This window comes from Gallus gallus, chromosome 21, assembly GCF_016699485.2.
Source record: "Gallus gallus isolate bGalGal1 chromosome 21, bGalGal1.mat.broiler.GRCg7b, whole genome shotgun sequence".
In the NCBI taxonomy this organism is placed as follows: Eukaryota; Metazoa; Chordata; class Aves; order Galliformes; family Phasianidae; genus Gallus; species Gallus gallus.
The window spans coordinates 4,625,544-4,639,318 of NC_052552.1; the positions used below are offsets into that span (position 1 = coordinate 4,625,544).

At 43.2% G+C, this 13,775-nt stretch overlaps 1 protein-coding gene across 5 annotated transcripts in view; it reads right to left on the reverse strand.

Moving 5' to 3' along the window:
* The window catches only part of UBR4 (ubiquitin protein ligase E3 component n-recognin 4), a 67,784-nt gene that overhangs the window by 39,633 nt on the left and 14,376 nt on the right, over positions 1–13,775 (reverse strand). For all 5 annotated transcript variants that reach the window (XM_040651375.1, XM_040651374.1, XM_040651373.1 and 2 more), the window contains exons 27-49: positions 13,094–13,191; positions 12,809–12,966; positions 11,965–12,174; positions 10,830–10,931; positions 10,313–10,413; positions 9,621–9,819; positions 9,200–9,388; positions 8,800–8,863; positions 8,412–8,603; positions 8,177–8,247; positions 7,893–8,040; positions 7,358–7,585; positions 6,966–7,136; positions 6,683–6,865; positions 6,341–6,499; positions 5,614–5,766; positions 5,146–5,373; positions 4,119–4,276; positions 2,695–2,866; positions 2,339–2,540; positions 1,884–2,047; positions 1,576–1,792; positions 1,038–1,254 (exon numbers count right to left, since the gene is read on the reverse strand). In XM_040651375.1, coding sequence (XP_040507309.1) covers positions 1,038–1,254; positions 1,576–1,792; positions 1,884–2,047; positions 2,339–2,540; positions 2,695–2,866; positions 4,119–4,276; positions 5,146–5,373; positions 5,614–5,766; positions 6,341–6,499; positions 6,683–6,865; positions 6,966–7,136; positions 7,358–7,585; positions 7,893–8,040; positions 8,177–8,247; positions 8,412–8,603; positions 8,800–8,863; positions 9,200–9,388; positions 9,621–9,819; positions 10,313–10,413; positions 10,830–10,931; positions 11,965–12,174; positions 12,809–12,966; positions 13,094–13,191 — 3,784 coding nt within the window. The remainder of the gene's footprint in view (positions 1–1,037; positions 1,255–1,575; positions 1,793–1,883; positions 2,048–2,338; positions 2,541–2,694; positions 2,867–4,118; positions 4,277–5,145; positions 5,374–5,613; positions 5,767–6,340; positions 6,500–6,682; positions 6,866–6,965; positions 7,137–7,357; positions 7,586–7,892; positions 8,041–8,176; positions 8,248–8,411; positions 8,604–8,799; positions 8,864–9,199; positions 9,389–9,620; positions 9,820–10,312; positions 10,414–10,829; positions 10,932–11,964; positions 12,175–12,808; positions 12,967–13,093; positions 13,192–13,775) is intronic.

The window sequence follows — 13,775 nt, forward strand, 5'->3', positions numbered from 1 at the left end:
CTGATCCTGCCCAAGAGGCCCTTTGTAAGGTAACCGTGCTGCGTTCTGTAACTCGTATGTAAAAATAAAAGGGATGATTTCTTTCGGTTCCAAGTTTTTGGGATCTAATCCCACTGCTCTGGGAAATGAGAAGGCATGTCTGTGCAGAGAGAGACATCTGGTGGAGATGTCACAGCAGAGGGGGGAAGAAATGAGAAATTACATGCAGGAAAAAAAAAATCCCAAGATAAAACACTAAAGGACAGCAATCAGTGTCCAAACAGGTCGTTCAGTTGGATGCTACTGGTACTTCAAGTCCTGAACTTTTATGTGAGGATGTCAGTAAGGCAATTAGCTTGGACTTGCTCAAAGTCAAGCAGCGTATACCTTCGAACACCAAATTTTCAGCAGTATTAACTCTCCTCTGACCTGTTACCCTCTTGTCTTTGCTAGCCTGCCAGACTGTATGGCACAGACTGTATAAGCTCAAAGAAAATGAGATGGACATCAAAAAAGTTCTATTTCTTCTGCTCAATATATCCCCAGATCACCCCTATGAGTCTCAGTAGGGGTACTGGAGGGGGAATCAACACCTTCTCCCCTGAAGTAGTTAGGCCTGCAATAAACAGGTTCTTAAGATAAGCTGTTGGGAAGCACTCTAAGCAAGGTCACACAAAATTACACCTCCAAACTCAACTTTGGAGAGGCCTAAACTTGGTGAGCTGCAGAGAATGGAAGAGGACTTACTTGAAATGAGAAAATGCACCAAAGAAAGCAGAAATCTACTTTAGCCCTTCAAGTCTCCTACAGCAAATGAATTTAGCAACATGAAGCATGCACACAGAATTCTCTCTTTAACTCACCAGATAAAGCAAGAGAGCACTTCCTTACACTTTCCTTAGAACTATCAACTTTTCAGTTGTTATTTTGTATGGCAGTGAGAACACTGCACTCATTCCCTAAGTTCTCCAAGTTCTGAAAGGCACACAAACGTGCCTAGGAGCCTTCTAGAGCTACTATTCATCTACAAGGAGCAGTACAAGAAAAACTGCAGATACCTCTCCAGGACAGTCCCACTGGTAGCAGCAGGGGTAGCTGACTCTGTGTCTCCAGTACCATTCCCTTGATTCAGGTTTGGGGGACAAACATTGCTCACGGAAGCAGATGGGAAATCCTCAGGGGGCTCATCAGGCCATCCAAACTGCTCTTTGGTTTTGCCATAAATTTTTATGGAATCCAACATCGTGACTCCAGCAGGATCCACAGAAGCCCCAACTGTGGTGAGGAGAGAAATTTGTTTAACAACTAACAAAATAAGCTGCATGAATGTATGCCCAAACTAACAGCTTCATCTCCTTTTCAAGGTTACTTCCCTTCTCTATTACCTCTACCCAAAATTATCCAGCTGGGCTACTGCACATTCATCCACCAGGCCCTGAAGAAACAGCTACTGCGTGCAGGATCTGCCCCTCAAACTGTTCCTGTGGTCAGGTCAAAGGAACAGCTCGTGGAAACTCTCCTTACTGTGAGCTGAAGTAGCTTCAACATAGCCAAACAAAACCAACAGGCAGGCAAAGCAAATTAACAAAGACTTACTGAAGAAGGTTAGCTTTTTGTCTGCTTGCAAGGCTTCCTCGCGAGTGAAAGGGAAGTCAAACCAACGAGCTCTGGTCAGATTCAGCTGCATAGTGCGGCCAAATATCTCCAGGTATGAGGGTGCTCTCTCTATTGCTTGTGTGCCTATCTGGATCCGCATGCCTGTCATCACCATCGTGCTGTTGTTGTTTGTAACTTCAATGGTGAAACCTCCAGGCTGCAGAAGACAAATCACAAAGGAGTACCATCACTCTGGATAAGAGCATCACCTGGGAGCCCAACGGAATGCCCAAAGAGCCCCCATTTACCTTTGTGTTGGCCACATACATGCCAGTGGAATTGAGCCGGTGCTTTATCTGCTGAGCATTGTAGACCTGCAGCAGATCGTTGCCTCCAAACTCCACATCTGTGAGCTGCTGGTTGTGTTCGAAGAAGTCGATAGGAAAGTTCACTTGGCTGGATGTGCGAGTTGCTAAAAGAGACAAGATTGATGCTTTTGACATGAAATATTGTCAAGAGGCAAATCAATGGTAAAACAACCTGCAAGAAGAGCTCTGCTCCTTTGGAAACACCCATGCTAGCCAGATAGCGATGTACTGTTACACAGATCTATAGTAAGACTTCAGCCAGACCAGGACTTAGCCCTGAGGTAAACTGGTAATTATGAGAAGTGAATGCCTTAAGTATCTACACGATGTTGATCAATCTTCATGTTTGTATTTGCCACTGCTAGCTTGCATGAGATACAGGAGAAGTCCCTTACTGATAGCAGCTGCCTTGCGCTTGCGGACAGGCTTCATGATGCTGATGACACTGCTAGGCTGCAGGGAGGGCTGGAGCCAATAGGAGGTGTTCTCCACATTGGCCATGTAGATCCTCAGGCTGCCATCTTCGCACAGGAGGATCATAGTAGTCCTCTGCTGCTCATTGCAGGCTGTGTGGCGGATGGCCACCATGTCCTGAATCTGTGAATACAGACAATGGAAGTCAAGGCAAGGACCTGGCAACTGCTGCTTGAAGAAACAAACTGGATTAAAAAGGCTGCCAAAACTAGAGAACTTGTTATTGGAACAAGAGACAACATCCAAAGGGCCAAAAATACAGAGAATCTCCACAGACCTTTGCTTTGGCTGGCAAGGTTTTAATCTCCTGGATAAGAAAGGTGTCTGGCTTCACCATCACCACCAGTGGGACACCTGTGGTTTGCTGAACACAGCACACCAAGCCAGGGTGGTTCATAACTTCAGACCACTGACACAGCGCTGGCGAAGTCTTACTCCCACCATTTGAACTGTAAGAGATAAAGGACAGAATGACATTGATTTAAGAAGCAACAAGTGGAAACACACAAAAATTCACAAGCATTAAACCAGTTAAAGCTTCCTCCACTGCAGGAATTTATATCACTGAACAGCCAGGAAAATATGTGCCCGGTTCACAGATGAGAGACCTGAGATTAAAGCTCTGGACGTCTACCTGTGCAACCTACTGTAGGGTACCTGCTTTAGCAGGGGGTTGGACTCGATGATATCCTGAGATCCCTCCTTATCCCTGCAATTCTGTGATACTGCAGCATAAGCAAGCAGAAGGCACGAGCATCCCAACACACAGCCTTGATCTGTACTATGAGAACTCAAGGAAACACACTTGCCTACTAAAATTGTATGATCAAAGCCTAGACAGTAATTTTAAAATGGTTTTCAGCTTTCTTTTTCAAGCACATGCTCCTGTCATCAGGCTACCATTAGGGGTAGCAACATATTGCTATGTCTGAGCACAGGAAGCTGGCACGTAGGTTAAAATTCATATGGATACACAGTTCCATGCTTCAGCACACTCAGTAGCACTAAGCAAGGGCCAGTGCAGGAGAATCCGTGTGGCTTCGTCCACTGGTTGAAAATAAAAAAAGATAAAGCTGAAAAACACTAAAGCCGAACTTAACTGAGGACAGAGAGAGCTCTTGGAACGTGACCCTTCCACAGGGCCTACTCAAGATAGTGGCTTTGTGTCAAGCCAGCAATGAGCCTGAGGCTGAAATGCCTAGCTCCAGTTGTCAGAGCAGATGACAGAACAGCTTTTTTCTTGCCACATTCATAGCATAAGAGATTGGTTTCCCTCGAGGGAGCCTGAAAATAAGCCTTAATATGCACAATGCACAAGGTCCACTGCAGTACTGATGCCGAGAGGAAACAAAGGCTTCCTGCTCTGCAGCCTCCATGAGGGTGGGTAATCCAATCAGTTCCAGCCGCCGCACCAGAAGCAGCTCCACACAGTGCAGTAAGACTGCTCTGAAACCACCTTTCTGCTGTGAAATCCTAGTGGGAAGAGATGCATATGCATCCCACCACTGAAACAGTCAGCTCTGGTTTCAATGCATCCTGATATTAGGCCAGAAATAACATTAAAAGTAACAAAAAAAACATCAGTCAAAGAGGAACTTCACAACAGGCTTTGGCTATTTGGGACTAGGTTGTTAATTAGTAATATTTATTACTAATAAATCGACAGAAAAACTTCAAGGGAGCCTTGCACCTGAGTCTCACCTCTTTATGTTAATTGGGAATAGTCGCTGCACTTCCAGACTGGCCCGGCTGATGGTGGCTGCAAAGGATTTGCCTTGACAGTAACTGAAGAACAACATCTGCAGGACATGGGAGTAATACACTGACACACCACCTCCTGCTACCTGGCCATTACTGTCCTGTAGGATGAGAGAGAAATAAGGACATTCAAGATAAATGTGCATTCTCCAAAACACTCTCAAGCAGTCAGGCTTTTAAGTTTCTCAACTGATCACATTGCTCCAAAAGCCTTTCCACCACTCCCTGCCCACCCGTGAGAGAAAATAAGTCCAAAATGACATTTTCTAAGCTAAATTCCTTGATGAACTCATCCAGCAGATACTTCAAAGACTTCTAAACGTGATACTGAGATTGCATACTGTAGGTAGTGCCCTCAGCTACTGCATTCGCATGCTTGAATGTTGTATGACAGTCTCACATGGAGCACTCCCCATGTTTCCAGCTCATAAAAGAGCTGTTCTGCAGGCCTTCTTCTCATCTATTTCCCTGATTCAAAAAGGCAGGCTGGGAGAAAAGCACTGAGCAAAACGTGCATGGATTTTAAAGTCACCTGCATGCATAGCACATTCCAAGAATATAGAGCTGCTATGGACCAGAAACAAAGGCTCATTCTACCTATGCAGTTCCAGCAATGGTCAGTAACTGCATTTGTTCTTGCTGCCACACCTTTGGAGTGCCTCTCTCTGAACAGCACTGCTCTCAAGACAACTCCCTGCTGAGAAATCCTGCTGGGCATAACTTCAGAGGAAGCCATGGAAAAACATGCTACATTTTCTAGATGAAAGGATCAAGGGGTTTAATTTTTACCCCCACTCCCTTTCACTGCAAGGATATTTCTCTCCTCAGAGGAATGGCAAACTCATTGATCTAGATAAGCGAGCTTTAAAAAAGGGAATAAAAGGAAAGGAAACTTCTGCCTTTGAGTGTAAGACTAAAAAAAATGAGAAGACACTGTGCCTATACCACAAGAAAGAGAAGTCATCAGTACCTTTAGGTCCTCGTGATTGACTTCGAGCACATTGGTGACATAAAACGGACCATGCTGGGCACTGCTTGCCTCCTCCATGAGCTGTGTATAGATGTACCCGGCAGAAGACATGATCACTATTATGTTCTTTCCTTCCTCATTGAAGAGGAAAGTGACATCCCTGATTTTGGAACTTGGGAGAAGGAAATAGAAGGTTGGGCTCAAGGCATCCACGGAGAGATCGTAAATCTGTGGGGAGAATTAAGAAAAGAGTCAACCATTAAGAAACTAAACAGCCTTTTTTTTTTTCCACAGCACAAATGGACAGAAGCTGAGAGCAGGGGATGCCTACTACATGCTACAGCTCATTTTTCTGCTCTTTGAGTTATTTGGTTTTGCCTTTTCTTGCAGTACCACAAACTCTGCATGCAACTCTGCAGATATCCAGACTGAAATAGACAATCATCAGTAGCTTATGAGCAAACATACCTTCACAAAGTCTGCAGTCACAATAGCAAGCTCTGTTTGGGATCCTGGCAGCCACACAGCTTTAATGATGAAATTTCCAGTGGCCAGTTGGGGATGAAGTACCAAATGGTCAGAGACTGATCCAGAGCTGCTGAATGTTAACACGTGGCAGTCCTGGAGTAATGAAAATAATTGGTCAAATATCACAACAAAATACCTGTGTATGTTTCAAGCCAAGAACAGAGTTAAAAGCTGGCATTCATTTCAACTTCAGTAAGGATTCATGCACTAGGAATCTAAAATTCCCGCACTTAACATAAGTGACATGAAAACCAGTTTAAAATGTATATATTCTGTTCCAGCTGTTTCTTAGCTAAATAACAGATTTGTGGCTTCTGCACTGTGAAAGCTGAACTTGGGGGAATACCAAAAATGAGTCCCTGTTACAACACACCAGCTGTTACAGACTAGTTCCACATGGATAAAACTTGACTCCTGTCTTCAAGTAAATGTGGCCTAAATACACTAAGAACTATTATTTTGAGGCACTGATCCAGATCCATTTATTACATTACTCATACAGATACTGCCTCTTTTACTTCATATATCTAGAAAGAAAGTGATTCATAAGCTAGAATTAGTGACAGAACTTCGGAGCTGGCTCTGAGCTAGTTCCTCAGAAGAAAACTACACATGGTTTTGAGATGAGGTTTCCAACTGCCTAGGAAAGAATTAGACAGGCACTTACTTTCAGTCCACACACAGCTAAGTAGTCCTCCTTGCAGGGATTCCCAGTTAGGCTCAGTACAGTAAAGGGAACAGGTGCAGATGCAAGGCGTGTGAGGGTCAGTTTTCTTTTGCTAGAGTCTGCTTGTTTCAGCAGAGCTGAGAGCTGAAGGACTGTAATCTGTAAAAAGAAAATGAACTTACTTATCCAGATTTAGAATTTTGGAGAGAAAGTCATCTCTATTCTAGCTCTACGATGTTGTGCTGTGCTTTTCACCATTTCTGCTCTAAGAATTCTTCTCTCTGAAGAGCGAGTGGTTGTTCTAAGCCATGCAGCACTTGACAGAAGACCTTACTCACTCACCTTGCCCTTTTCGTGACTCACAGCCAGGTGCTGCCGACGTCCATGTGGGGATGACAGCACACACATTGCCACACGTCTCAGCACATGTGCACTGATCAGCTGCCGGATGGTCTGGCCCTGATCACCGCTGTAGTTCATGCGGACGTTCTCAAACGCACCCTCTTGGGAGCCAAGAGTTGGGACCTGAGCCATTAGCAATGAACAAAGCAGAAAGAAGTGCCTCACTGAATGTTAAAAGTGACCCGTAATTTAATTACCCAGAATAACCCCTTTAGTATCATACCATCAACTGATCTGTCATTTCTACTGACTTGTCCAACGTATGCAGCTCATTGAGAGCCTGCTGTGCACGACTGCTGCTCCCCATAGCTGAGGCTTGCTGGAAGTTGATCTGAATTGCATCCATTAAGAAATTCAACATCTCCAGCACCAAAGGAGCAAAGGAGAAGTTGGCCTACAAGAAAGAGATATGGCAAGTGAGGATCGAGATGCTCCTGCTGGGTATTCACAAGATCTGCATCTCTACTAGTTTTTAAAACCTGAAGCTGCTTCTATGATCTCTACTACCAAAAAGACGACCACAAAAATCAAGCAGCTTGGCTGATAACCAACACTGCTCGCTTAAGATCCTCTACACTAACCACTTTCCTTCTGACAGCCAGCTGATAACTATACCTGGGACTGTAATTCCTCTCGACAGCCCTCAACATTTCTACACAGGCTGCTCTTCTTGGGTTTTTCCTCATCGGGGCCCTTCCCCTCACTGATGGTGACCTTGGCCTTCTCTGCAGGAGAGGTGCTTGCATGTCGTATGACACTCTCGGGCACTCTGGGCTCACTCTGGAAGGCTGATTCCTTCATGGTAGAGCTCATACCACTGCTAGGAGTTCTCTTCACCAAAGCCTGGGGACGACGTAGCAATGTTAAAAGCCCAAACCAGCTTACATCACTGACAAAATGAATACAGATCGTAACAGCAACAAGACTAATGCAATTCCAAAGAAGCAGAATGCAAAGCTCTTAAAAAGCAGCAATTTTCAAGAAAACAGTATCTTGCATGCCACTCCCCATCCAAGTACCAGAAAAACGTTCCTTTTTGATATAAAGTTACTCTGCTGCTAGTGGAAAACATGAGAAAAGATAGTATCAGCTGTGCAGCTTAGGCTAACTTGTGCATGCTGTAATGGTAGGTGGAATCAAGATACTTTACCAGGCAACTGCCATCTTCCTTGGCTCCACAGTCACAGAAGAACGATCCGTATTTGGCATAAGAAATCTCATGATCCTTGTGACAAACTTTAGCACAAACGGTGCAAACACCAACCCCATCAACCATCTTGCAAGTGTGACAGTGATACCTGCACAAAATAAGCCAGTTGAGTTATCAAACAGTCCTTCCAGAAGGCTCCACAGACTGCATTTGTTTTTTTTTTTTTCTTAATGGCCAGAACTAGCAGGCTGAAATTCTGACCAAGAGTTCTGAGAGATTCTTACCAATGCTGATTCATGAATTCTTTCTGTGTAATGGTGAAGGTACAGAGCTTATTACAAAGAGAATCTTCATCCTATTAAGAAGAAAAACATTCTGGTAAGGTATTATAACTGTACTTCTACAACAAAGGCACACGGTACAGAATGTACTTCTCATGCATTTACATGAGTATTTTAACAGCAGTGAGGTTTAGCACCACCTAGCTCATTTGCAGCATTAACTGTGCCTGTTGCCTACCGAATCTTCAGCTTGAGAGTCCTCCTCTTCCACTGCCAACTCTTCCACCCAATCTGAATCCACCTCAATTGCCCGTTCCTCGCCATCAACAGAAAGATGACTTGGTCCTTGTCCACTGGTCTGGCTCAGTGCATTAGTGACATCAGCCAGGTAAGAGACAATATGGCACGTACACTCCAGGATAGTAACATGCTATGAAGTCGAGATGAATGAAAATGAGAGGCAACGCTTAAATCCCAAAGCAGTTACTATAAAGCAGAAAAATATAACATACAACCCCCCAATCAAATCGTTTTCAAATTCTCACTATGCACCAAGAACAAGAGAGCTGATGCATCTCCAGCTTGAGATTTATTTCTGCCAGTAAAACAAGAGCCACATGTCTTACCTTCCCCTGCATGACGTTAGCATTCATTTTTTCTACGACGTTCTTTTGAGACAGGTATTTCTTGCTGTAACACATAGAGAAAATCATTACAACCAGTAGTCTTTGGAGGTATAAACTCAGTTCCCACTTTACCTTCAAGCACCCAATTTGCTCTAGCTCAGCAACAGGAAATGTACCAATGTAGTGATTACTTAAACCACCAAGAGTGGAAAAGATGAAGAAACCGTGTTTGTTTGTGGTGGGGGAACACAGCCTAGCCTGTCTGACACCTTATACTCCAAACAACAAACTACACAATAAGTGTGCATCAGTAAATATGCACTTCTGTTCCTATATTATCAGAAAAAAGACAGTTTAGCTGAAGCAAACGAACAAATAGCAGTATACAGTTTGCTCTTACCATTTGCCTAGCCAATCAACAGCAGCACCATGAAGCTGGAGGTGTCCTGCACCTTGTCCTGCACTAGCCAAAGTCGCCATCACAACCATCAGTTCAGGAAAGCCTGTGCCATCACCGTTGGCCAACATTTCCGTCGCCATTGGTATCAGAGTACTCAGCAGAACAGTGCACACGCCTTCTCCAACTTGGCTAATAAAAAAGGAGAAGGATTCAGATGCTGCACATCACCTACTGGAAGGGCAGCTAGGGCCCACATTGCAATAATGCTGACCCAGCAATGCCCTCATAGGCAACAGCTATGCCCCAATCATTTTATTTGAAAGTTGACAAAAGGAAGCAACCAATAACTCAATTAATTTACATATCTAGGGATTGAAACATATCAACAGTACACAAAGTAATGACAAAAGCTGTACTTCACCTGTTTTCCCGAACAATGTAAGTTGTCAAGAGTTGCAGCAGCTGCCTGTTCTCTTGAACAACATCCAGTTGGTCTGAATCTTTGGGTGGAGACATGGTCATCCTGGTTAACCAGGCCTGGAGACGTATGGGCTCCACACAAGCCAGCTGAGCCAACGAGCCACAAAGTCGCAGCAGGCTGGGGTTGGGACTCTTCTCAGCTGATGGAGAAAACTACAGTGAGCGACAGATGCTACAGGGAATGTGTTTGAAGGTGGCTTTCCCTTTGTTAATGGTCTCACTCAGATAAAAAAATTTACTTGGAACGGGGACCCTGTGCAAAACACCTGCTTTCTCTCCTACTTATGAAAAGCAATTGGCTGTAACAAGCAAACACAATTTTTTCAGGATGCTTCACTTATTCCCTGACATGAGCTCAGACATAAATCAACCTCATCTCTCTCTAACACTAAAATCAGTTGTTATCCAGTACTAAAAGGAAAAACAGCCAAATCAACTTGAGAAGCTTAAGAGAGGAAGTGAGAAAGGAATGAGCAACACACAGAGGTGACACAAAACCATTAAGAGTGAAGTCATCACTCCAATTCCTTTTAGAGCTTTTCTTTCATGCACAATCCTATTGCAGTCTCTCCAATCCAACAGCAGCAGTAGACAGACAAGGACATGACAGAGATATTCAATACAACCACTTACTTAACTGGAAGAGTTTGGTGAAGAATTTCAGCACTCTGTTGCAGAACTTTGCTGAGAGGTTTTCATTGGCTGTTGCCATCATGATCTGGACCAACTCTCCACTATATGAAGGAAGTGAAAAGTAAGCCAACTTTTTTTTAAATAGCCCCAAACCCCACCTTCATCCCTGCAATTAGCCTTCTGTTGCTCTGAGAGGGACTGAGAGAAACTGAGATTTCATAACTTGAACTGTATTGTCTTACAGTACAGAGCATCTCTCATAAAACTCCTGATGCTTTTCATTTCACCAGACCTCCACTGCCGATCACCACAAGGATTTGCTCATGTTCTACTTGGAATGACAAAATCCTAAGTCTCTCCCCATACAATAAATCTTTTCACTCTCCTGCACTGCTTGAAGGCTATCCTGTCCTTACACATGTCTGCCTTGTTCTGCACAAAGGCATTAACATTCCTGAAGAGCTGACAAACTAAAAGAAGTGAAGTGTTTGGCTTACAACTTTCACACAGATTTTACCTTTCTGAAAAGAATTCCTCCATGGCTTTTCGAGCTTGGCTGCTCTCCAGCTGTTTCTCCAGATGCTGTAAGCATTCCTCCAAGATGGACTCATCCAGGCCACTGAAGGTAAAAAAAAAAAAAAAAAATGCATATTAAATAAGAATACATATGAATAATTTCAATAATTCTGAGAGCCAATAAGCAAAATAAGAGCCAACGTTGCTAACACAATTCTAACAAATCTTCCACTAGCTATAAGAAACTCTCCTTCCAAGAGACAAGAGAAAAGCAACTGATTAACCAGCATCACATAAAGACCAACATATCCACCAAATGATCAGGAAAAAAAAGTGGCACACACTGTAGGCAAGTTACACAGTTAAAAATCTAGAATAATCTACATCTTTCCAGCTCCTCACGTTACAAATTCCTCTAACTTGCTGTTCTTTTACACTTTAAGTCTCTTTTAGAGTCACTCCACCCATTCTCTACTGTGCTCACCCTCACTCCATAACACATACTGCAAGCAAAATCCCATTATTTTTACATTCTCTAACAGAAGGCGCAATAGATCTCCTTCTGAATACCCTCCATCCAGAGAGGATCAGTGTTAGAAAGATGCAATATCATCACGCCTAATGGTTTTATGTTTCAGATGGGCAGAATCAACATCTGTGCACCAAGCTTATTCTCTCTATATACATAGCAAGTAAGGGGTGGGAAGCATAAATCTGGCTAGTTGGCCATGATAAAGAAGGGATTAGCCATCCTTATAAACAGCAAGAATAGAGACAAAGGAATATAAAGCAAGTTAGGTCGGCATCTCCAGCTTTGATTTTGTGCTTGTATTTACATAATTTTCTATTTGATTAAATAGAAAACTATCCAGATACATATGTGATCCATCCAGAGTTAGAAGATATGATTAAAATCCGTGCTGCCTAAACTGCCATGCTGAAAATTCTGGTGAGCTGAATAAAGTATCTTACGTTTTCAGTCAACAAGTATAATAGTCTTCAACAGATAAAAATAAGCTGATTTTTCGCCTCTCTGTCTTGCTGCTCAAGAAAATGCATTGATTTTTAAATATACTGTAGTAATTCTTTGTACACAGCTTAATTGAAAGATAACTAAAAGCCACACAATCCATTACCTGTTTGGATCAGAGTGATGGGCCAGTATGTTATAGCATCCTGTGATCAATTTCTCATATACACGTGCCAGGAATTCATCTGATTCTGCAGGACCCAAGATCCTTTCTAGGGAGTTGCTGCTTATCTCTGCCACACTCTCTGTGCTGGTCTCCAAAAGGAGGGGCAACAGGGAATGAATCACCTGTGGTGGGTTCAAATCATCTGACCAGCTTGAAAAGAAAAGAAAAGCAGGTAACTATATGCAGTGTAGAGGACTATTTTGTTTGAGATTATCTTAGTGTTAAATGCCTGGAAAAAAACAAGTCTTTCATGTCAGTTCTTTCTTATGCTTTGAAAAGATCACACGAATGAATGAAAATGAAACACAATCAGACTTGATCTATATGTCCTCAGCTAATCATAGAATCATAGAATGGCCTGGGTTGAAAAGGACCACAATGCTCATCCAGTTCCAACCCCCTGCTATGTGCAGGGTTGCCAACCAGCAGCCCAGGCTGCCCAGAGCCACATCCAGCCTGGCCTTGAATGCCTCCAGGGATGGGGCATCCACAGCCTCCTTGGGCAACCTGTTCAGTGCGTCACCACCCTCTGTGCGAGAAACTCCCCTGTCTTGTGCCTCTTGAACAAAAGGACTAAGCGTTCCCATCAAGGATTCTACCTTTTGGAGATACCACATCAAGACTGAAAAGCTATTAATTCAGAACTGTACACTGAATATAGCATAGCTTAAGGCTCAGTTCAAAGTACATAGCCAGTTCAGCAAGTGTTCCAACAGAACAGTCTGATCAAGACAGACATTCAGAAGATTAGAAGCAAGAATGTAATATAAAAAAGACCACTTACACAATGAGATCCCCAGTGAGTCTGACCAAGGAGAGAAGGGTGTGCTTTAGGGAAGCTGCAAGAGGTAGACTTTGGCTGCAGAGAGTACCAAGGTGGGCAGCCTGAACTGCACTGATGTAGCTTTCTGCAGGGATTGTGTCATTCGCAAAGGCATTGCGCTAAGGGTTGAAAAACACACATGAAAATCAAAACAGTTTGTGTTTAGCAGAAGGACAAACTACTTGCCATTCCCACTAATTTACAGAGTTAAGATTATGTCAGCTCAACCCACAAGGTTGGACTCACCCACGAGCCAATGTTTGGAAATTCATTGGTATGAATGTTGTTCCACGAGTCACACAAAGTCTGCACAGCTGATGGTAAGTTCTGAACAAGCATTGGACCTGCAATCAATCCAGAATTGCATGTCACTGTGTAATACCGTGGGAACTGTTGAAAACCAGAATGTTTCTAAAAACTGTTTAAAACTAGATCATGACTTAACCAGGACACCACTGCAGCTAAGTTTGATCTGTTATCCTGCTGAAGGCTACTCTCATGCTTTCCTACTAGTCAAAAATATTCCTGAAGTTTGCATCAGCTTCTTTCACTTCATCAGAACAACAGGAGACGTGGCAAAAATACTAATTCACAGCTGTCTTCAACACATTAATATTTCACAGTTTGCCATACCCTTCCATGCCATTCCACTGGAGCACCAGCATGGTTATAAAAGCATTTGAACAAGCCAGATAAGCTCACAAGTTAGTTACTTTTTCCAAGGCTTGCCCCTCTTTTTCAGCTACTACAATACTAAAAAGAAAAGACTTCCCAGTCTGCTGCTGACAGGATAATACAGTCATTTGAACACGGTGGTAGAGGAAAAAGAGCACATTAGCCAGCACACAGCTTTGAAGTTGAATGTTGGAAACACTGTAGAAAGCTTCACCTGTGCACAAAAGGAAATGTGAACTATGCAGGATGCTTA